Source organism: Bombus terrestris, chromosome 9 (assembly GCF_910591885.1).
Source record: "Bombus terrestris chromosome 9, iyBomTerr1.2, whole genome shotgun sequence".
Classification (NCBI taxonomy): domain Eukaryota; kingdom Metazoa; phylum Arthropoda; class Insecta; order Hymenoptera; family Apidae; genus Bombus; species Bombus terrestris.
The window spans coordinates 2,452,812-2,478,943 of NC_063277.1; the positions used below are offsets into that span (position 1 = coordinate 2,452,812).

At 33.5% G+C, this 26,132-nt stretch overlaps 1 protein-coding gene across 6 annotated transcripts; it reads left to right on the top strand.

The window, feature by feature from the left end:
- The first annotated feature begins 85 nt into the window (after positions 1-85).
- LOC100642571 (mediator of RNA polymerase II transcription subunit 13) lies at positions 86-26,071 on the top strand. Of its 6 annotated transcripts, none has more exons than XM_012311366.2 (17): positions 86-224; positions 12,552-12,885; positions 15,402-15,570; positions 15,671-15,828; positions 15,919-16,348; positions 17,349-17,498; positions 19,016-19,583; positions 19,660-19,866; positions 19,954-21,675; positions 21,747-22,086; positions 22,184-22,482; positions 22,777-22,968; positions 23,093-23,437; positions 23,559-23,897; positions 23,971-24,255; positions 24,326-24,597; positions 24,724-26,071. In XM_012311366.2, the coding sequence occupies exons 1-17, from the start codon at positions 156-158 to the stop codon at positions 24,854-24,856; spliced, it is 6,012 nt and encodes a 2,003-aa protein (XP_012166756.1). In that variant the 5' UTR covers positions 86-155; the 3' UTR covers positions 24,857-26,071. The 6 variants fall into 6 exon arrangements, with proteins under 6 accessions (XP_012166756.1, XP_012166757.1, XP_003397440.1 ...); XM_012311367.3 differs by having other exon boundaries at positions 23,126-23,437; XM_003397392.4 differs by having other exon boundaries at positions 15,683-15,828.
- The last annotated feature ends 61 nt before the right edge of the window (positions 26,072-26,132 follow it).

The following is a 26,132-nucleotide window of genomic DNA, read 5'->3' on the forward strand; positions in this document are numbered from 1 at the left end:
TCGTCCGCCATTTTACGGTCGCCATTGAGAAGTGAAAACCCTCCTAAATGTTCTCGAATAATAGCGGCCTCGCTGTGTGATTTTTCGGGGCCTGAGAGAGGCGCGCCGCCGCGAGAAGTGTTGCTAATGAGTGTACGCCGTACGATGGAGAAGCCATGACGCATCCGTCGCATCAAACGAACGGCGCTAGCCTGGAGGACTGCCACACGAATTTCTTCGCACTGGTGAGTGATCAGTGAGCCCACTCTCTTCACTCGTAAGACTCATATAGTCGCGTATATCTGCTTCAATGTGTGTGATTTGAAGAATCGAGATGGAAGAATGGAGACGGAGGCTTCAGAGGATGGAAATGCCAGTTGTCCAATGGATGTTTAACGGTACCGCGTAATGTCGCGAGCAGAAGTCGCCCGGGTTAACCTATATATCGGAGAATTCCCGTGGGCAGTACTCGATCGTTCGTGTCGACGTCGGTGTTGTGTATCGCGCGGCACTCCCCTCCCCTCCCTCTCACCCATTTCTGTGTGTACAGGGTGTTCCAGTTTTTTTCCGGCTGAAACCTTTTCCATTATGCTCTACGGATTTAAATAAGGAAAATATGTCATATAAACATAGCTTGTTTGAAGCTTCATTAAGAAGTTATGAGAGAAATACGTGATGCGAAAGGAACGATATTACGAACTGCTAGATCGCCAGGTGTGTCTCATGCTAGTAGTTTTTGAGAAAAAAAGCATGTCAACCAAAAACTAATACGTAATGAACTAATACGAAAGATTTGATTAATTCAGTGCAAAAAATTTAAGAGTGAGACCTAAGGAGAAAACGAAATTAAGAATTCCGAACAAATAACAACTAACACAAAAAATGAAATAAAATAATCATAGAGTAGTGGATTCAAACTTTTACCGGTGTGTTTTATGACTATTGTCAAAAACGGTAAACATTTCGAAATAGAGTATTAATAGCTAAAAGTTTGGGTTAGGTTGTCAACCTATTTTCGTTTTGCATTATAGTAACTGAGAGCTTGTTGCCATTCCTTTTGTGTTTCGTATTTTTCTTAGAACCTTTTAATCTAATTTCAAACAACCTATATTTATACGACGTCTTTCCGTTATTTGTTCATAACACACTAAAAAGTTTGATCGAGCAATTGGAGCACCCTGTATAATATGTACATATATAGCATATCTCGAAAACTATGGTTCAAGATGAGGAAAATTCTGTGATTCAAAATGGAATAATAATCAAGAATGATAAAATTGCGTTGGAGGCTCCGTTTCTGAGAAAATTGAGTTTGACAACTTGTCAAGTGTACGCGAACTTGATTAATTCCCGTGTGTATACGAGTGTACAATCGACAAAATCATTCAATACTTTGTTTTGTATACTTACTTGACAATTTTTCAAATTCAATTTTTTTAATTTTCGTGTTATGTGGAATGTATTGAATCTTCTTAACCTCGATTTTGTACGACAATTCTTGCAGTGCGTTGTATATACGTACATATAAATACAAAGATTTAATACAAAGATTTAATACAAAGAAGAAAAGGGGAATAAATAGTATTTACTGATGGGAATAAAAAATGTTTGATCAATATAGCTTCTAAAATTTTGTTGGTAGCAAAATTAGAAACAACGCAATTTCATTCTGAATTTAAAACATTATACTGAGCAAATTACGAAACAAATCATTTGTGTTGATATATAAGTGATATTTTGTGAAGGAGTTTAACCATATCTAGAAAATTCAATGGGTGTGTGTAGGTTTGTATAATTGACTGTATATATATAGATACTCATACAGGTTGTCCTAGGTTTTACCGTATGAAGTTTATTAGTTTGTTCTAGAGATAAAAATGAGATTAAAATATCATATAACAAAAGGTTCATAAGTGCTTTATTCTTCTTAGTACAATTATTCAGTAGTGAAAAAATAATGGTAATCAATATCGCACATGAAGAAACAAATCAAGATCAAAACCAATTTCAGTTTATAAATGATTGGACACTACGATTATCCAATGTCAGACATGTATCAATAGTTTCGTCTTGTATTGATGCTTCGCATACTGTTTATTTCACATTTCATATTTGTCCTATAATTTTTTAATTGAGGATTTATAACATTTTTTTGTTAGATTGGTGCATATAAAATGTCATTTGTATGAATTGCGAATTTGACAGATTAATTTCCTCCCATGAATCTAAATTTGGAAAAACGATATGAAAGTTATTAGAAATACAAATGTTGCATTTGAGAACTAGTAATTCTTATAAATCTAGAATAGTGAAACTTGTTAGTTGAGAAAGTGCATCGAATTATGTCTAGATTAACTGTTAAACTTTCATTTGAAGAAACAGCATTTTGTATGCATCAATCTAACACAACCTTATTTTTCTAGTTTTATTTTTATACTACTCTGATAAAGTTTGCACGGAAAACTGGACACCCTGTATAAACACGCAAGCGTGTATACGCGCGTCACTGGGATTTAAAGTTTATAAGACCCAATGTCATGCCTGATTCACGTCGGCCCTGAGTTTTCCACTCGTGAGAGAATTAAGGAGGTTGCAACGGTGCTGACCACTGATATCCTTTGATTACCGTAGTGAATATTGTTCGATTGTTTCTAGCGTATTATGTTATTGTTGTTTTTACTACCAATCTCTGGATAAACTGTTGAGTCGCGGCGTGTTTTCGTCTCTTCTCCCAATGACGAGATAACGAAATCGTCTCTCGTAACATTCCTTTCGCCTTTCAAGGGAACCACAAAACTGTGCCAGACGATTGTTTGCACCGGTTGAAAGTCCTCGTCTTTGCTCTGCTCTGGTCCGACAAGTCTAGGAATTTCTTTTCCGTTGAACTCAACGAATCTCAAACGTGTACGTATGCGATGCATACCAACCTATCAGAATATATTGATTTTTCTACGTGATATTTTGAAAATAGGATATTGATTCTTATTAATGTGACATTAGGCTAATTTATTTATTAATAGAGTATTTAATAAATTCTAAGTTAATTCTGAGATAGTTTTGCCTGCTCAATATAGATATCAATTTTTTAGTTTTTTTATCTATTAAAACATTCTAAAAATTTATTCACTTATGTTTAACATATAAAATTTATATGTTATATAATGTAAATTGTATGTTATTCATCATTATATTCAATTTTATTAAGTATTGTTAGTTGGTGTCTCGAGATACCATACTCGTGAAAATCCCTAGAAATCGTTATGTTAAAGAATGTAGTTATACTTTGACAGATGAAAATGTAATACCTTGCCGTATATCATATGCTTTGGTAATTTAAATATTTTTACTAAACAAGACATGTTATCTTGCAAGCTTTCTTTTACTGATGCTTTAATGATAAATGTATAACAATGATGCCATTAATAGAGATTAATATCCTAGGCGTATCCAACATCAGATATATATCTTTTTCGTTTTGTCTATGCAACCATTTCTGTGAATAGATTTTCGTCGAATTTGCGACTTATCTTCATTAGTTTCTCTGAACTTTCTAAGAATACCTGACATACCTTTGAAGTTGTTATTAAACGTTGTTTCTGTTGAAGATATACGATTAAACATAATTCACACGTGACAAAGCTCAATTATATTTTACCTTTTGTAACGTTATAACTTCATAACTTTTTATCTGCCTCTATGAATTTAATATGAACATCAATTCCGAAGTAAATTACATACATATTTCTATTTTGTTATATTTTGCATTAATCTTCTTATTACATTTTTAACAAAAATTTAATTCTTTAAAATATGTTACTAATTGAGATGTCAGTCGCTGATAAGCGATTACTTACACATCATTAAAGAAATAATTTCTCTTTTTTGATTGTTAATATTGATATTTTTCGAATATACGGTTAAAAGATTTACTACAATTCGTATTTAAATACAGAGTAATAAACATTAACGATAAAAAAAATTCTGAATGTATGAATGCCTCAATGTACAAATATTTAAATGTGCGTCAGTTCAATACGAATAATATTTACGCGCGTCAATGAAATAATTAGACGTTTCATAATAAAATTTTAATCTTCGTTCGTGTTTACGAAACTTGAAAATGTATATTAACATTAAATAAATGATAATACATTGATTTAATAAATATTGAAAAGAAAGAATCACTGATAATTTAGTGAAATAAAACGCCTTCGGAATTGTGGCTAAAGAATTTTTTTACTTTTGAGACCAACTGCATTCAGTATCCACGCTGTTAATTTCTACTGTCTTTTCTTTTTTTTTTAGTAAATTTGTGAAAAAATAAAGGAGCATAATGTTTAGTAAAACATTGTTATTTTAATAACAAAAAATAGTAATATTTTACACATAATGTGATAGCCTAAATAAATTTTTACATTTATAACACATTCGTGACTCCTGTATGCTTTTAAATTTTGATCATCTATTTTAGAAACGTCCTGTATGCAAGGCCTTTAGACTGTCTCTCCCCTCTTTCTCTCTTCATTTTGACCATGCAGAATGCGCGCGACTCATGTATACACATACTTATCATGGGTATAACGGCGAGACAGACACATTTTTCTGTTACACTCGCAGTGTACCGCATTCCCACGAACAGTCAATCAAAACATCCACCTCTGAATGAATTTCTACTGTTCGTTTCGTATCTTTCTTATATTTTTTCTTTCTCTCCTTTTTTTAACTTAATTTTATAGTAGCGCTCCTCTGGATAACAACAAAATGAAGAAGTTTTTTTAAATTGATTTTAGGGGATTTTCCAAAGCAGACATCATCATGATAAAAGTTGTCAAAATGAGCTATTCGAATGATTGGGATTTGTAAAACATTAATTATTTATTTTAATTATTTAAATTAATTTAATTAAAATTAAATAAAATTTATTTAATTAATTAAAATTAATTAAACAGAACTTATTTATCGATCGTTTATTTATTGTTATTATTTCGACTATTCTCCTTAGGATTTTTCTATTTTATTGTACATCCTTATTGGGTTAGATTAAAATTCGGGAAAGTTTAGTTGTTGCGTGTCATGTCGTCAGTACTGGTTTGTCGGTTGCAGGGAAAACTATGCTTTCGTTTTGGCTCCCCCTCCCCCCGCCCCCGTAGCTTTCCCCGATGAAATTCGTTTACGTCTGACGACAGTTCGTCGGCCTCCGCTATTCCGCACGAATTCGATTTAAGAAATTATTTCGAAATTATCTACTAAGGATATCTACTACGTAACATGACATGATCTTGGAATACGATATATTCTTGTATTATTTTTATCAATATTATAAAATATCGTGATTCTGATAGCATCTGAATTTTTGTGCAATCCATTCTTTTATTGGAGTATTATTTTATTAATTTTGAGGGTCTTTGTAATTATTTGAATTTTAATAATAACTCACTGAAATCACTTTTTAAACTTTTATTTACATTCTTTATAAAGCATAGTTCAAAAATTTTACAGTAATAGCAATTTATTTATTTATTTCTATAGTTAATCTTGTTATTATTTCTATTCTATTAATTAATTTTTCCGTGTATCAAGGATCGAATCATTTAAAGATTATTGAAATGATTAGTGTCCTTAAAATTCATTAAAAATCGAAAATAGATACTTCGTTTAATACCCACAGAGTGACATATACAATTTTTTAAGCGGGTGAAACCTCAGATGTTTTGAATAGAATAACTTTGTTGGCGGCTTTTTGTGTACAGCTTATAGTTACTTTGTATTCACGGTAAAATTCGAGTTGCAACGGCCTGGTAGGAGCAATGCTCGGTCGCAGTGGTTCTCAATACAAATACATGTATATGTATATACAGAAACACGTCCAATTATCAAAGATCTCTGAAACCTATCGTATAATTAACCTAATTAATTAGATAAGCACATATGTTAACTTTATCAATAAACATCTATATCTTAACATAAAATTATATACTGGATTATAACTCTTTAATAATTTTAATAATTTATTTAAAAGAACATTGTACTGATCAAATTATGATGAAATAAATATTTTGTTATGATTTGTGAGGGAAATTTTTAACCAAGTGAATAATTATTGATATCAACTGTAACAAATTATTTTATACGTAGCATATTTTATTGTCACAATTCTCGATTTACCGTTATAAATCGAACGATGGGAGAACAGGCCAATAATTTCTCAGTTAACTAAGATCTATAATTAATTAGGAATATTAATAAATACTCATCAATTGTCGGTTTTCAATTGCAATTTAGTTCGACCCTCATCCGCCTCTTATTTCCCCAATTTAGTTTATCTCTCCTAACACTATATAAATCTAGAAAGATATTTTCAAGTATAAATAACGAGAATAACTGTAATGAAACGTACGTTACAAATAACATGAATGTATACATAATATATCAAGTTTATCGCAACTTGTCAAATTAACAAGGAGTGAATGAGAGTTGATCTCCTCCACAATTCATTTAAAAATCAAAAGTTTGCTTCTTAATTTTTTTCAACGTATAAACATATTGGCAGAATGGATGCTAGATTACAGAAATAAAATGTCAAAAATTGAAGCACATCTAACTTGTATTCTTTTTCCATTGAGGCTTTCAATTCTTCAGATCGTGATAGCGATGTGAGAATTTAGATTCACCTTAAAGGACACGTGTTGCAACATTTAAGGTTGAAATTGTCTGTACCTTTGATCCAAATTGTTATGGATCACCTATGATCCAATAGCAATACAATTCAAAGGTTAAAAGTAGCAGAATTTGTAAGGTTTCATTGTCGTTCTTTGAGTGGGGAGCAGAGTGTGCTCGAAATTGAGACTCTCGATCTTTTTCTTGGATCAAATTTAATCGAGATTCATCCGAAAGTGGTTTCTAAAAGTTTGGTGGTGGGATAAAAAAAAGAATGATGTTCCGAGGTCAGCTCGAAGCAAAAGTGGCGAGCTCAAAACCGAGCAATGTGTAAACTCTCTTGTAGTCTTAACACGTGACGTCCTCGCAGTGCAAGGCTTTCACCTAGGCTGGTCAAGCCCCCTTCGGCTTCTCCTGTTTCTCTCCATGGAGCACCAGTTTCAGCATAATCTAGCTGAGTGACTTCGTCGACGAAGAAGCCGCGTGCCTCGCGTATCTCGCCCGAGAAATCACCAGACCGGACTCTGATATAATTTAGAATACCCAGTGTCTCTCGAATCGAATTCTCTCGACATTTTTACGTTGAACTTATTTTGCTTGAACTTATCTGACAATGACTGATAAATGACATTTAAGTAGTCTTTTCGTAATTTCATGAAATTAAATTCAAAATTAGAATTAATACTTGACTTCGTTTGGAGCGAATGAAAAAATATGAAACTATAGTAAGGACATGCTGAATATTTCGAATTTCCTTTGCACGTATAGAGAAATAGGAAAATAGAGGATGATGAGATTGGATGGCTAAGATGATTGTGCCATTCGTGTACAATTTTCTGGTAAACTTGTTAATTGGACAATTTAATTACAGGTTCGACAAAGCTGCATATTACAACATACGTTGTAATTTATTTTAATATAATCTACGTGCAGTTTTTTTTGTATATTGTAATTAATCATGTGGAAATAATAACTGAGAAAGGAATAGGAATAAGGGAAAGTGATAATAATATATATTAGTAAACAGGATGCTGTATTTGAATGAAGAGATGAACTGTTTAGGTTTAAATAGAGGAACACATAATTTTCTACGTAAAAAAGTAATTCTTTCAAAGATAAGGGTATATAATTTAATTGTTCTGTTAAATATCGTTTATTTTATATTTACACTTTTTCACTTAATGAATAATTTCCCACTTTGTTGTGCTTGTTAAGTGTTGATACATGGCTAGAATTTATTTTTTCCTTTTTCGTATAATTTGTAAATTCTTTTTTTTTTCTTTCTTTCTTTTATTGGTAACTGCAATTTTAACCATGAATTAGACATTACTTCCAAATCTTGTTTAGATATTAATAACTGATTTCTAAATTAAAGATAAATGGGAATAAATAATCAAAAATTATTATAGTTATTAAATATCAGCATGAGTATGTATATAATATTATTGAAACAATCATATCTGTCGTAATACTTCACCGTAAGTAAACATAAGAAAAGAGGGACTCTCAAAATAACCAATAACAGGAACAAAGTTAGAAGAATCCACACAGCAAGTGCGATTTCATAGGGAAAAAAAGAAAGAGGAACGTCGGTGGCATCGTAGAGGCGTACTCTATCCACTTTCGAGTAACTTGTACGCAAGAGAATTCCGCTTCGTTACGCACGTGAATGTAATGTTCGTGCTGCTTTAACGGCAAGCGTATAAGGAGGGCAGTAACAGAAATGGGAATTTACAGCTGTAGCTGCGTTCTACGCGCACCGAAACACGCTCTGCTACTAGAAAAATGAGATTGTACAGTTTTCTTCTGTCTTCATTGACACGTTCGGTCGGCATTGTTTCCTTCTGGTGACACGATCAATAATTCGATGTAAAATTGTGTATGTTTTCGACTCAAACCATGAGGATTGCGATCGGTTGCATTTGGAATTATAATCGGTTAAAGGTTGCGTCGATACTTTGTCCATAGTTATTTCGTTGTTCCATATGTTTTTGCTCTCACCGTTCTAACCAATTTAGTAAAATATTTAAACTAAAATATTGTACACTGATAATATTTGAAGACATTAAAATAGCAGATGATATGTTTAAATATGTTTGGAATCTAAAATCAAAGTTTCGTACTCTTATGATAGATCTTTATATGGTCTATAGCTCAAATTTTTAATATGAAAAGTAAATTTTTAAAGCTACGGAGTTTTGTCTTTTTGATAATATCTTTTAATTTCAAGAAAATATTATTTAACACTCATTGATTAATCTTTTATACTCGAAAGGAGAGAGTAAGAAGAAACATTTAGAACTAAACGTGTAAAATAAACTTGTTAGAAATGTTTTATTGTATACTAAAAAGTTATGTTCGAGAAGACCACAACAACCACTAAAATTTGTTCTTCATTGCATCAGGAATGTAGGGGCATCATTGAAATAAAGATAAATTTTATGGCCCAAGTAATGTGAGCCCAAAAAATTCCCCTAAACATTATCTCGGTATCGTACTATTTAATATCCAACACAGACTGTTAAATTATTCGATAATTATATGATAAAATAGAAAATTTGGAAAGAGGGTAAAGACAGGATAAAATAATGCAAAGCGAGAAAGAAAGAATCTATAAGAAACGATACCGTGGGAGAAAAGCAATATGAATACAGGCGCGTACGACAGGATGAAACGAGGGAATGTGGCGGACCCGCGAGTTGAATCCACGCGGGCGGCCTTGCACGTCGCCTTGCTTGTATTGATCAGCAAGCTTGACAGCCCCGTAGCGTTGCGATGGGCGCCTTTGCTCACCGATTATTTCGTCTCGTCGACACGATAGGCGCCACCGCGCGCCCTTACCTTTCCAATCGATTCTTTTTTCATCTTTTAATTCTAAAATATAATAGAATCAAGAAAATATCACTTCTATTCGTTATATTTTCATTATTATAGATAGAATATAGATATTGGTGTATTCCGAAAAATTTTGAATTAAATTTTAGGGATGTGTAATTTTATAGGTTATTTGGATATTTTATCTAATTTCCCCAGGTATTTTAGGTTATTAGTATTTATTGAATGACATTAATGATAAGATATAAATAATTTGAAAAGAATTTTTTTTTAAACAAGTTTAATAGTTCTATAGTAATACTTCGCAATGATGAATAATATATTTATCTTTTTGTTTATAACCATAAACATAAATTTTTTGTGTCTTGAATATTATATATGTGTACTACTCATAGAAAAAAATTGATGTTTTGTACTTTTTAATTTCTAGTATTTGCATAAAAAAATAAGTAGTCTGAATATGAATCAAAAGTAACGTTAACAATACACGATAAAAAACGTTATTAGACTTATATATTATCCTATTTAATATCATAGGAAGTTTCCGCTCTTATTTGAATCTGTTCCGGTTATGTCAGCTGGCAATATGACGTAAGAAAAGGCGCATGTTTGATTGGTTGAGAAGCGCGCGACCTGCTCGCGACTGCGCGTGTCTTTATTACTCTGACAGACACATCGTGGCGCCATACGATAGACAGACGTGCTTACGGTGGCGCCGCGGTTCATATACATTGTACTAAAAACAAGAAAATATATGGAAATTCTCTATTCCACTCTGCTATCATTACTGTCTTAATGTGATTATGACAATTTTTAAGTAACAGAAGGTAGCAAATGTTATGCATAACCATCTAATAAATAACAATATGTCTAAAGCATATCGAAAAAGTATTATGCCTTCTAAAGTGTTTGAGATAAATGAAACTTTAGCAAAGTACATAACATCTGATTAAGTCTAAACTAGGTCGTTAATAATACCGTTGTAATGATTACGACAAACTTATGAATCATTGAATTATTTAAATGTCAATAATTAACGATTAATTTGTATTTAACAATAATTAAAATTGTGTCTCTCTCCATCAATTTTTTTTCTTATCTTGTACATAGCTTACAGCCAGTAACAACAAAATGTTGTTTGCAAAATATGTTCAAATTGTAAATGAATATTAAGTATTGGATAATCTTTTGAACCACTTACAATAAATTACAGTAAATTGTTTTAATATAAAAGATATATAATTATCATAAAACGATTGATTATGTTTGACGTTGAGTGCATTTAAATTATAAATATCGTTCTCACGCATGCGCTAATAGCAACTGCACATTTCAAGTGTTCAGAATCGACTTTAAACTGTATATCGATTACTTACGAAAAAAACATCGACTATTCGTATAGAAGGCAGCAAAAAATGTATGAATCAGATGCGTTAGAGATATCAGACCAGGGTGAATGGCCTCTGACTAACCAAGATAAGATATATTTTTCCTTAAACATGGATACCTTGTATACAACTCAATTTCAACTAAAGTATTTATCTTCCTATTTCCTTCCTATCAAGCACAAGTTCATTGACGTTTTCAGAAAGTTGCAAGCTGATGTAACGGAAAATTTAACGTTCAGTGCAGACTGATGCGTTCAACGAGAAATCATTTGGTTTCATTACAAATATCTGTATGAATATTTACGATTTATTCATCGCTTTCACTTTTTATTTAGAATCCTCCTAATAAATACATAGTTATCATATATTAGTAATTTATCATGATATTTTTTATAAATGCTGTTAATAAAACATAAAACAAAATTCTTGTGAAACTACAATTAAAATGTTTATATATGTCCCTGACCTACATTGAATATCTATTTAATGTTCGTATAGAAACATATTATTTAGACTACGCGAAATTGTAGTTTGCAGTAATTTGTATTAAAATTATAAATTATTTTATTGCTTTAATTCTCATTAGCAAAGTTATAAAAAACATAACCTTTTTTTAGATCATTATGGTTTTACAATTAGTACAATTACATTGTTGATGTCAAAACTGTATTATCAATATCGATACCTCTTTAACAAGATATTAATTACTTTTTAGTAGACAAAATTGCAACATAATCTCAAATTCTAATACTAATCTGCACATTAAAGGAGAATCTTATTGTTCACGGTTAAATCAACGATTTGTTACGTTGCGTGACAAATGGAAATAGAATGCGGCGAAAGTTCAAGGACCGACCTTTCTCAATGGTCAATGAATGATCCGATACATTCCCTACAGTCCCTAACCTATCTTCGTTAATTGGAAGAGTTTGTACAAGTGTTATGTTATACGTGTATATTATATATTTTATCATTGCTTTTAGCCGCGGACACTAATAAATGTATAATCAAATATTATTAAAGATATATAAAGCTTCATTTAATTAATTTAACAGATTTATTTTTCAGTTAATTAGATAAAATATATGACATTAACAGAGTAGATTATTTTTATACATCCATTTAAATTCCTTCTCAAAAGTCCAGCTAGAAGTTAGATCTATCATAACTCCTCTTTTTGAAATTATCATAGCTGAACATTTTAGTATCCTAATCACAATACATTTTAAACGCAATCTCGTAGAATTTATTTGATTTACTAACGGTAAATAGAGCGATTACCTTTTAATAAATTAAGAATTTTAATTCTTCGATTATTAAAAGTCAGTTATATCCACAAATTGATATTACATTCAGCATCATTTTGTTTCAGTATTGATTAATACAATACCGAAATACTCCTCAGAAATAACTCATTGTCAATATGCTTTTAATCATCATCATAGATACATTTTTCCCATGAATATTAATCTTTATAAATATTATATCTTTAAAAAGAAAAACAACCTTCTATTCATACATCTTAGAAAAAATTATTCAAACGCTACAAGTGTACCACTGTATATCTACGAAATTTCTATCTTAAAATTATGAGCTAGTCGTTTTAACAATTCTAGTAGCTCTGCTATTAATATTTAGATTGATTCATAAGAGTTTAATAAATGTGACTAACGAGTAATTTTATTATTGTAGACGGATCTCTGCGGCATCAAATGGAAGAAGCTCGTGTGGGGCGAAGTAGCCGGCGATTTCGGGGGCACCCCCCTCGAAGACCCGGTGTTATCGAGCTTCTCACGGTGCCTCGCGGGTGACATTCTCTGCGTGTGGCGACGAGTCGCCGCTACACCGGCTACCTCCGGCCCAGCAACCGCCTCAGCAACTGGAGCTGGAATCTTCGACCTAGGCATTGCACCCTCGCCCGCACCACCACCCCTTTCCCTTACTGCCGCTAAGGAACTCTGGATTTTCTGGTATGGCGAGGAACCTGATCTCTCTGGTCTGGTGTCACCGGAACTCATCGCGTGTGGTGAGTAATGAAGCTCTTACTATCCTCACGGACATCTCCAATTCTCTAATAGACATATTTTATAATAGATGATAGAGTCATAGACGCTTGTCTGTTTATAAGATGTGAAATTTATGCGTCTAAATTGAGAGATATACAGTGTTAACCCCTTGCTCTATTAACTATGATCGATCTACTACAAACAACAATTATATTCAAATGTAGTCTTTACTTTAATTTTAATTTTTCTTCTGGATCCAAACTATTGAAAATGATCGAAGTACAAACAATATACAGTATCTCGTATTGATTTTTATATCAGTTACAATATTTTAAAAGCAACTAGTTAAGTTTAATAAGTATAAAATAAATTATAAAGCTTAAGGCAAATAGATCGATCACGAACGAAATGAATTTTCTAAAACAGTAACGAGTTGTGAAGTACATAAGCTGAAGAGGCATCAGCTATCCGTATTATATTTAAAATACTTCTCATTAGAATCGAATATAATCATGATTTTCTGATAAACGATAGAGAAACGCGCCGAGTATTTTCTTGAGTTACTGCAACATAGGGTAACATTGTTCTCGTATGTTAAATATTCAAGTGATATGAGCAAACAAATCTTGGAATTTCTTCATTACATATCGAACTTACTCCTGAGAGAATTATAAATATTTCTACATATTTTCCTCTGTTGAAACTGATCGTAATCTATTTGATTTATTAGGGTTTGTTATTGGTAAGAATTGATTTATATATTTATGATTCATCTTAAGAACTAAACAAAAATCTTGGAAACTAACAATGTTTACTTTTTAATTCCTTTCAACTTCTGTGACATCTGTTACTTGTATCAGAATAATATGAACTTCGATTACAATAGTTGAATCATAGATGATCCAAACAGTTTAGATTACACTTGAAGCTTAGAGGGAGAAGCTTAAACAGAGAACCATTACTAGTTCTTACAGAATTAAAATTAATATTAAAATTACAAAAGCCAAAAGATTTGTTATATATATACACAATAAAATAACGATTGAATGATACCGTAAGAATAACAGTTCATTGATTAAACGATCGGATTAATCTAAAAGCGATATATCGCGAATTCTTGTGGACGTCGTTGTAGAAAATCCCGTATGCTTTTGTTTCGGAGAAAGAAGGTGTGCAAAGCGAACGAAGCGGTAACGTTAGCTAGACCGTGTTTCTCTGCACAGGGTCGCTGAACCATGTACTTGTCTGCAACTCGGTGCGATGCGACGCAAGGTTCCATTATTGTGCATCGCAAGGAATACACCAATTGCGGAACCAACTAGTAAACCGTTAGTCTTGGTTAAACCAGATTTTTGGATGCTATGGATTAAAAAGAAATTTAAGCAACTATACATATATTCTATCAAAATTTTTAATAAATCATCAACTATTAAATGGATGTAGAAAAATATAATTTTTTCCTTATCAATATATAATGAAAAACTAATTTTATGAAGTTAGAGAAATATTTGTTTAGCACAAATTATGCGATAATGAAAATGACGATGAAAATAACTCTTTTGAATACACATATTTAGGAGTGAAGAATTCTGTGTATGCCGTACGTGTGTGTGTGTGAATTTCATATAGAAAAGATAGTTACAATTGTTTTGTTACCAGTAGGATATTTTCAACAAAATATACATTCTATGAAATCTTTAATACTAGTGAAATCGAGATCTGTAATATTTATGAATATACTATGCACGTATAGAAATCTAGGAATCTATAGGAAATAATTCAATTGAGTCCATTTGATTTTTATATAAATATTATGCAATAAAGATGTAAAATATAAATATGTATATGTTGCAATTTATAAAAATTATATTACATAAAGTGGTATAATTTGTTTTATTGTAATACTAATTTATTTTAGAAAGTGAAACTGATACATACCACACACTCACAGAGTTAATGTTCATGAAGCGTAAAGTTCATTACTATTTCACGAATAAAGCAGAATTACGTTGCTAAATGCAAAATTAGATTTATTTTTTAAGAAACGAAAATATAACGTAATACCGTTATATTATAAGATAAGAAAATGTATATTTCATCTTAGATCACGAGCATAAAATTCTAGAATTTTTTAGTTGTCTCGACCAACATTTCTTTTGTCTTCTACAGATTGCCTAGCGTCGACGTGACTGGCTGTAATTTTATACACGAATTGCATTACTTTCACAATGGAATCGGTCGTTTCTTTCGACCAATAAGAATAGACATTGCCTCGATTTGATGAAGAAAGTAGATCGCGGGAAAATAACAAAAACTACGTGCTTCTAAAACAAAATTCATTTCGTTCCTTCTGTTTACAAAACAGAAAAAAACGTTTTCTAAATATTCTATCAAATACAAATATATAAATTTCTGAAGTATTATCTAATACTAAAAAATTATTGTATTCTTATATTATATCTATATCTTATATTATATCTATATAAATATATATATATAATAAGATTATGTTCTAATATAAATATTTTGATTGCAGAAAGTGAACAGGGTTCTTGGGAAAGCGGATTATCGTATGAGTGCCGATCACTTCTTTTCAAGGCTCTGCATAACTTAATCGAACGGTGCTTACTATCTCGTGATTTTGTTCGCCTTGGAAAGTGGTTCGTACAACCTTATGATGGATTCGAGAAACACCGTTGCAGTAGGTACGTTCTTCTATTTTTGTTAATAATAATTTTCAACCATAGTTAAAAGACAAACTATTAATCAATCTTCTTGTAATTTAATTCAACAAAATAATTTTAGTACCATTTACAGTAGCCACCTGTCCTTCTCCTTTGCATTTTTTGTGCATGGAGAAAGCACTGTATGTGCAAGTGTGGATGTCAGGCAGCATCCTGCTGTGAGACATCTTACAAGGACTTGCTTACAACGCACCCAAACTTCCCAGTCTGGTGTCAAAGGTAAGCTAGGTTCTACAAGATAATTTAAAAACGCAATAGTATATGCTGTTACTGCAAATATGTAATTATTTAATGTATCTTCTGTTTCAGTAATACTAGCTCCTTATGGACTAGCAGGTACATTAACTGGCCCAGTGGGACGTACAGATAGTCAACTCCTTGAAGAATGGAAACATTTTTATCCGATTAATGGCAGTAATGTAGAAGCAGGACTTCCATCTCTAGTAGAAGTGCTTGTTGGTGGTGTTCGCATGCGTTATCCCTCATGTTATGTCCTGGTCACAGATATGGACGATACTCCACCTGATACTGCTCTTTCTCCACCAAATAGTCCTGCTAGTTACGAACATCCTCTCTTGAGTCAGCAGGATATACGAGCGGCTACAGAATTACCAGAACGTGTATGGGCAGAATGTACTTTGAGTTCACCAATTTCTGCTTCCAAGACAGAATCTTCCACGGAACCTGGAACCTGGACCTTCATTGATCCAACACAAAAGTCTTCCTGTACCTGTTCAAAGTAAGTAATACTTCCTTGTAACTTTTATTAGTGAGTCTAACTTTTACTGCATTGTATGTAATATATTTCATATTTTATTTCATGTAGTGGTTAATAGCAAAGTTCAAAAATTTCAAGAATTTCGCATTGATATAATTTGAGAAATTGTTTGTTAAAACAATTTCATATTTTTTCTCTCTATTTTTTATATATATCTTCATGATATAAACAAGAAAAAAAGAACAATGCAGTAATAGTGATAGTAATAATAATAACACTTTTATCCAAAGTTTGTAGTATAAAGTGAAAGTATATATAAAGAATAAGATTACTGTTAGATTTTTAACTATTATTTTCTTTGCACATTTATTATATGTAGCAGTAAATATATACTTCTTTTCACTGTATTTTATGTTTATCTGATAATATTCAAAATAGCATAGTCTGCAATTGTTATTGATTCTGTCTGCATGTTATAGCACAATTTATAAAATGTAGATTGTTTAAAATATTACAGTACAAGTAGTAATTTTTTTAATGGCTGTTGCTATATGTGCATGTAAATTTAGTTTTTGAGAATGGCTAGAATGCAATTATTTCTTGAAATTGGTTCTCTTATTTATGACAACAGGACTCTCCTGTATTGAAGACTTTCATATAAAATAATATAAACTTTATGTTCCTTTTAAACAATACATGGTAAGTCCATACCATAATAAAACTGAACATAAATCTCAGGATATATTATAGTTATCATGGGTAAGCTTGTGTACTTTCTTTAAATTTTAAATAAATAATAACTAAAAGTTTTATTCGCATTAAACATTATATGTTTTGTGAGAAGAAAGATTTTAACATTATATCATTACACCGATGTAGGTTTGATAAAATTGTAAAGATAATAAAAGTTGATATTAAGCTACTTACCTATTTCTATTCCACACGTTGCTGCTCAGTAAATCAGAATAATTAAGATAAGTAAACATATGAAAAAACAAGATATTAAATACATCGGTTGCAGGTATGCCACCCCCGGGGGTTGGAAGAGCCTGGCCTCCTCTCAGGTTCAGAGGGAGAGAGTAGATAAAGGTGGACGGAGGGTCGTACCGTTTCATCGACGCTCTACCACCCAGTGGGATGCTTGCCCCTCTGTCCCTGCTAATGCCCCCAGGTGGGTAATTTCTGCCCCGATATCAATGAAAAAATCATTATATTTTTTCCCATACCTTAATTAATCACCGCAATAATGCCAATATCGTATGATCGTTATAATACCATAACGTCATCTTTTAATTCACATCGCTTATGAAAGCTCTGCTATTTATTTAGTCATAGGAGTAACTAAATCTAATTGCACGAATAACGCATTAATTAAACGTCATTGTGCAATTTTTCTATCTTCTTTTCGTGGGAGGGGGGCTCATTTTTGGAAAAATTATGAATATTAATCGTGGTAAAGACACAAGAAAAGTGTTCATTATTATTTTATTTTAATACATAACAATACGTAAGGTGAATTTACAGTACAAATTTTATTACTCTGATTATTGAAGAGAAGCAGCTAATATGCATATTCCGTATATGCTTTAAATGGGATCTATTACATTTGTGTGCTTATTAATACAAACTATAGTAAGTATATTCATACATAGCTGGTAATCATTATATATTGTTACATATACAGTATCATGGTATTCATAATTAAGGTATTACAAATATCAAGAAATCAGAAAAATATGTCACAACTTTGATTAAAATCAAGTAGTCATTATTTTTTATTTCATGCTTTATTATGCAGTTTTAGTTTTCATTTTATATATATTAAGTAAACTGTATTGCAGTATACAAGGTGTCCAGTAAAGTGTTTAACAAACTCATTCACGTATTCAACAAATCATCCAGAACAAAAAATGTTTTATTAGCTAGATATAAGTATTGATTTTCGGTAAATATGTGATGTGGAGTAGTAGACTGAGACTTTGTTGGACCATGTATTATAAAAGTGCTATTAGCAGTAAATTATCATTGAAATTTTATTTAATTTACTTTTTTACTTGGAGGGAATAACGTTAGAAATCAGAAGAAAAATGTAATTACAACAAGATGATAACACTTCATTATATTGGGGCAAATTTGTTAAATTTCTAAATTTACTTCTTACCTTACCAGACACCATGTATATAATTGAATAAAAAAGCACATTTTTATACAATATTATCGAAATGCTTTTTTTTGTTTTTCTTTTATTTTATGTAGTTTTACCACTTCTAATTTCAAATAGTCTTAAACTATTTAGCTCTTTCAATAGTTAAAGAATGCTTCGCATGTGCATAATAATATTATTCATAATTTAAGCACGATTTTTGTAATTGTTATTTTCCTATTCGTGCATTGTTTTCTTCAATATTGTAGTTGAATCTGTTATCATGTTTAGATATATAATTGTATTTTTAACAATTTTCCTAAGTAGTAAAATAATTGTAGGTGTGTTGCGTCGTAAAATTCTCTTCATAAAAATGTTCATGGTGGTAGTTGTATGAGTATCATTTTTTATTCAGCATGAATCAGCTTATCAAGGTCAATTATAGTCATCAAATTTAAAGTATGGAATATATCATTAATATTTTTATGATACCCGGATTATTAAAAAAAAACTTAATTTATGATTATGTTTTCTAATTGGAATAGGTCTGTATTGAACAGAACAGAAGCGCCAAGTACACCACCAGGCGGACCTCCTTCTTATTCAAGGGGACCACCAACAGGAGGAGATTGTCTACCAGTTCCATCTGTTGGCTCACCAGGATCTCCTGCACCTTCACCTCTTCCAACTCCACATTCCGAGCCAGCATCAGTTCCACCAGCAGAGCCTACAATGCCTACTCTTAGTCCTCAACCACCACCCAGTCATACAAACACTGCCCCACCACTAACCCCTTCTCAAGGCCCAAAATCAATTTCCTCTGCATGCAATAATCAAGTGCATAGTCCAGCCCCTGGACCAACATTAAAACGACCAGTCTTAGCCTCTAGAGAATGTGAGGATATATATCTAGAAAACGAACAGTCATTACCTTGGCTCTATGATTATTCAACGCAAGAAGCATGGCTTAATCATCCTGTAAAGCGTTTTAAGGAATCTAATACCAGTCCAGTCAATGTCAGGAGCAATACATTATATCCACCAATGAATTCTCAGGTTCCTCAATCTCAAACACCGAAATTAGAGATTAAGCAAGAACCAAATGTCAATGTTGTAAGTGACGTCTTTCATTTGTCTGAAATATTATTTGCATTTGTCATATACATTATATTTATTAATATTCGTGCAGGGAGATTGCATTGGAAGAAGAACGGATCCGTATGAGTTTGATGCAACAGGCGAAGAAAATGGCACAAGTGTTGATGGACTTAGACGGCCAAGAGATGATCCTACTAAACCAGGATCATTATTTACTAGTGAAGGTCTTCAAGCATCCTATAAAGATTTAGATCAAATCTTTGATAATTCCGATCCTGACACTTCGAGCGATGAAACCGTACGCATTACCTTTCCTTTTCTCTCTCTCTGTTATTTAATATTGCGTTTGTGATTAAAGTTACAAATTATATAATATTTTTTATAGAATTTAAACCAGCTTCAAGTACAAACTCCCCCAGAGTCGAATAGATCTGGTGGACTACATGAAGAGACCAGAGTAGATGCCAATAATAGACATAATAACCGGGGAGTTGGCGTGTTACGACCAGAAGAACTTTCCAAAATGTTTCCGACGCCACCATCCTTAGAGCATAATCCCGTTGCTTCGCCTTGTCAGTTAAACGACCCTTTAATGGACCAGACGGAACTTTCTGTACCTCAACGACCACTTAGGCATCTCCCCGACATTTATCCGAACATGGGATCTCCTCAAGAAGAGCCAATCGATGATTGGTCCTACGTGTTCAAACCTACACCTATTTGTAAGATGGTTGGTTCTTCCAAATATGCTCCACTCACAAATCTGCCCAGCCAATCTCTACCACCTGTTACACTGCCATCGCACTGCGTATATAGATCTTCTTGGCAGTGCAACTCTACTTCCAACAATTCAGATAAACCACTTCCACCAACTAGACCTGGTTCAGTTCAACAACAACAACAACAACCATGCCCTCCGAGTCCAGCACCATTGGGAGCACCATATCGCTCAGCAACTATATCCGGAAGACCACCGCCGCCACCATATGATCAGCCAAGTCCAGCTACATCTACCACCTCTTCTTACCTAAACAAAAATCTAAATAGCATCGAAGCAGACACACCAGGCCCTACTCGTGCGCCAGAATCGAACTCTCTCATAGTGAATATCCTCTTAGGTGACACTGTGCTTAATATCTTCCGTGATCACAATTTTGATAGTTGCAGTCTCTGTGTGTGCAATGCAGGTCCAAAAGTTGTTGGTAATATTAAAGGTGCAGACGCTGGTGTGTATCTTACGCACTCATGGTCAGGCGGAGCACTGTTTCAAGATGATGATCAGATTAGGTGCAGTTGTGGCTTTAGTGCGGTTGTAAATCGACGGTTAGCTCATCAAGCTGGCTTGTTCTACGAAGATGAGATGGAAATTACTGGCATTGCAGAGGATCCAGCAGAGAAGAAAAAAGCGTCTCTAATCGCTGTGGCCTGTGGAGGAGGCAAACCGTCGGAAGGTTTAGACGTGATACCACCTAATGTGTTAGAATTGCTCAGAGAACAGTGCCTGATCATACAGAGCTCTGCAAGCAGTCTTTACAGAGCATCCAGGATCTATTCCTCAATGAAGAGCTACCCAATGCTTACGCCTACTGTGAATATGTTGGAATTCAATGATGGTAATGAAGTGTCACTAGCAGCTCTCGATCAGGGTAAAATTAATGGTACGCACAATGAAAGAACTAATCGGGTAATTGGAGTGCATCGATGGGTGTTCCTTAGAGCAAAAGGACCTCAGTGCAGTGGTGATATCGTGAGAATGATGAGAGCTCTACAACCACTATTGCAAGATGCTGTGCAGAAAAAATGTACAACTCGAATGTGGGAGGCACCATATACCGTTGCAGGTCCCTTGACTTGGAGACAATTCCATCGTTTAGCTGGTCGCGGAACCGATGATCGCTGTGAACCTCAACCAATACCTGCATTAGTTGTTGGATATGACCGAGATTGGCTGTCTTTATCACCTTATGCTTTAAGTTACTGGGAGAAACTACTTTTGGAGCCATATGCTGGACCAAGAGACGTCGCCTATGTAGTGGTAGCACCAGACAATGATTGTGTTATTAATAAAGTAAAATCTTTCTTCCGTGAACTATCAACTACGTATGAAGTAAGTAAATGAATTTCACATAACATATTATATGTTTTTATCTTTGATTATAAAGTTATGATTTATTTCAGATTTGTCGGCTAGGAAGGCATACACCTATCTCAAAAGCGTTACGCGATGGTATTCTTCGCGTTGGAAAAGCATCAATGCAGAAACAAGTCAAACAACCAATAGACGATTGGTTTAAACTTTTAGGAGAGAACCAATTAGGAGAACTATTGCGATTGTATGCGCAAGTCTGTAATCATCGATTAGCTCCATATTTAACACAGGTTATTCAAGATCGGAGTTTGTTAGATCCTGGAGACTCGCAACCGACAAACAAACAACAACAGCCGCAAACAACTATTCCTGTTACTGACACAATGCCAGCCACACCTGATGTAATGACAAACAAACCAGAGTCAGTTGGTACGTTTTCATATAAAGTACCTTTTTACATTGTAAGTTAAGTTATCCTTACATTTATTTAGAGATAAATTTACATATAAAATTTGCACATTTTTAGAAGGAGAAAATCCTAGAAGTGAAACACCATCGTCAAACACGACAACAAATACTAATTCTAATACCGGTAACACAACACCAACTTCACAAACTGCCACGATACACACTAATACAACATCGGGTCCAGATGAAGAGGAAATCGAGCCTCCAGCTATAGTCGTTTACTTAGTGGAACCTTTCTCATTGGGAGGTCCCGAAGATGCTGACCGACGAAGACTTGCTATTTTAGCTTTGTTACGTGCATATTCGACAGCAGTTAATAGCATGCCTGAAAATCTTAGATCCAATATCAACGTTCAGGTAAGATTGAATTATGATTTTTCTTACGTTTTATTAAAAGATCTCGAGCAAAAGTAAAATGGAGAACTGAAGAAATACTTCGCGCCAACTACATGTATCTTTTCTATATTATAATAAAAACATTCTTGTTATAATTTATATTTTTTTAATTATTATATTTATATTAATTTATATTATTTTAATTATAATAATATATATTATACACGTTAAAGCGAAATAATATTCAACATTTTGTACATTGTACTTCAAATTAAGCAACTTACTAATTTATTTCCTATTTGTTTTCATCTTCAGATAATATCTTTGGAAAGTATAATGGAGTTAGGACGAGCTAGGGAAAGGCGCAAAATACAGGACGAGATGAGAGCTTTAGCGTTAAACGTGTTTCTACAGGGCCGCCGGTTATTAAATCATAACTCCACAGTAAAAAGTCTTACTGGTTTTGGTACCGCTGCCGCAGCAGACATTTTTCTTAAGAGTAAAGATGTAAGATGCATTTTTGTATTTTGTATAAAACTGATCCCTTAAAATAGACAATCGCGTTGCCCATGTGCCGTTTAGGACGACGAAAATAGTAAAAGTAAACAGGCCATGACTCGATCATTTTCAGTCTTATAGTAATACTCTTGCAACTATACATCAGGAACGAAATAGAGCCCCGTACCGGTTGTACTCACCCGCCTACGTCTTGGCTCCACTACGGGCGAAAAGCGAAGCACCAGAGTCTTTCGGCATCGCTGGACCAGAAGAGTGTGCAGTTTTGTATCTCAGCTATTGTCTTAGCGAAGATCAATCATGGTTGCTTGCGGTTGCAACGGATGATAGAGGAGAAATATTTGAAACAGCTACTATCAACATCGATATACCAAATAGAAAGAGAAGAAAACGCGCCTCAGCCAGACGAATTGGATTACAAAAATTGATGGATTTCATACTTGGTGTAATGTCTCAAGGTGTAAGTAGCTCACAACAAAATATCAAATATTGTTTAAAATATTGAACCATAAAAATTAAAAATAACGAAAATATAATTGAATTAAAAAATATATAATCAAATTGGACGTTTCCATACTTAGGTACAACCTTGGAGGTTAGTAGTAGGTCGTGTAGGACGTATTGGACATGGTGAGCTGAAAGGTTGGAGCTGGCTACTATCCAGAAAAGCGCTTCTCAAAGCCTCTAAACACCTTAAAGAAATATGTGGCCAGTGCAGTCTTTTATATCCGTCAGCAGCACCTTGTGTGCTTAGCGCCTGTCTAGTCTCCCTTGAACCAGATTCAACTCTTAGGCTTATGGCTGATCAATTCACACCTGATGAAAGGTTTAGTCAGGCGTCAGTAAACTGCCAATTATCTACACCACAAGATGTTACATGCACTCATATTCTCGTTTTTCCTACATCTGCTACCACACAGGTACAAATTTGTTTTTAAGAGAAAAAATCTAAATCTAACTGAATGTCTAAAAATGATCATTTTTCTGCTACAGTCATCACAGACTGCATTTCAAGAGCAGCATATTAATGGACCAGAATTAGGAGATGATGAGCTATTTTCTGCACTAAACGATGATATGCCAGAAGGTATGGAAGGTATGGGAGACTTCAATGACATCTTCAATGTATGGCCAGAGGCTGGTGCTGGTGGAGGCCAAAGCCCTGGTGGTAGCCCACATCGTCCTGAAGGATCCCCACTCGGTGGAGATGGTGGAGGTTCAGGATTAGGCAATCATGATGGCCCTGGTAGTCCGTTTCCATGTAGTAATACACCAAGAGTAAGTTAAATGTTTATACATATTACCTGTCTGTAAATGGTTAGTTAACTGTAAAATTTATAATTGATAGGTAGCAGTTGCCGAACAAGCAGAAGAAGTTGGAACTTTATTGCAGCAACCACTTGCTCTTGGTTACTTAGTATCTACTGCACCAACTGGACGAATGCCACCATGGTTTTGGTCAGCCTGTCCCCATTTAGAGGGTGTTTGCCCCGTGTTCTTGAAAAATGCCTTACATTTGCATAGTCCAGCAATACAGCAGAATAGTGATGACCTATTGCAACAACAAAGTGCACTCACTGCTCATCCATTAGATTCACAGTATACCACCGATGTGCTCAGGTTCATATTGTTGCTTTCATTGACCGCATATTTTAATTTTTAATTTAATTACTATAATTCAATATAATTCATTTATAAATATCAAAATCTACCATTTTATTAATTATTATTATTAATATATTTCAGATATGTGCTGGAGGGATACAATGCACTGTCATGGCTCGCAGTGGATGCGAACACGAAGGATCGTTTATCCTGCTTACCAGTGCACGTACAAGCGCTCATGCAACTCTACCATGCAGCGGCAGCTCTCGTCTGACCCACACCTTCTCCTTTCGTAGTGCAGTATGTGCACCTCTTTCATGCACTCCTTAATCATACCGCCACTTGGGGCTTTACGAGAGCAACTGGTTTCCTACGTCCGTCTTCAACTGTTTGTTAGAGACTTTGAGATTTCCTGGATAACTGGGAGAAAACGATCCTTCAAATATTAATCGATAAACCTCCAATGCGAAATACTGACTTTTTTTACTCGATTCTTTTTTAAATTAATACGATAATACGCCGCGATCGTAGCGTAAACTTGATGATTATTGATGCACAGTAATTCTTTTTAACGTTTTTCTATTCGTGTAACTCGCCGAGCGAAAAAAAGGTAAATAGATCGTATTTTGTGTTTTCCGAAAAACAAAAAATAAGATAACACGAGATACTATTATTGATGACCGTACATTGCCGCATACCAAATGAAATCTGATGAATGGGAAGTAAAATTGTATGTGCGAGAGATTGATAGAACGAATGAACATATGCGAGAACGAAAGAAAGTGAATAAAAGAGAGCATGTGAGAGAGAGGAAAAAGAGAAAGAACGAATGCGCGCGTATAAACGGAAGGAAAAGAAGAAACAAAAGAAAACGCGCTATAAGAAATTAACTTACAATTGCCTCTCTGTCGGTAGATAGTTCAATTACAAATCAGAATCTCTAGAAAATTACATAACCAAAACGTTTTTAATTGTAAATTGAATTTTGTACAAAGCTTTTATTATTAATAACGACGAAGTAATATAAATAATATTACGTTGTTTTTTAATTTTATATAGATGATATAAATGAAAAAAGAAGAACAGAAAAAGAGAGGCGATATACTTCTTTTTTACAAGTAAAAATGCCTCGTACAAGCCCCTGGTGTGAAATAATTGCATATTATATTATATTATGCTCGCGCGGCACTGGGTCACTGTTATCATGTTTCCTGGACCCATTAGCGCAATTTTTCGATGCTGTTTGACAAATTTTATTCAAATTAGGTGACCTCTATATATTATACATACATTAATGATGTAAAATATTGTTTTTAAATAATTTATGAAGTGAGAGACATCGCCGAGATATTAGATAATTGAGAATGAGCGAAAAGAGCGCGAGAGAGTAAATGAGAATGAGAGAAGGGCACAGAGAGGTTTGTTCTCTATAATTTAGGAAACAAATGATTTCACATATAAACAAATGAGCGCGCGGGACGAAAAAGTATATAAGGAAAAATAAAAAGACAAGAGAAGAGAATACAGGGCGCGTCTGAATGAAAGCCGAT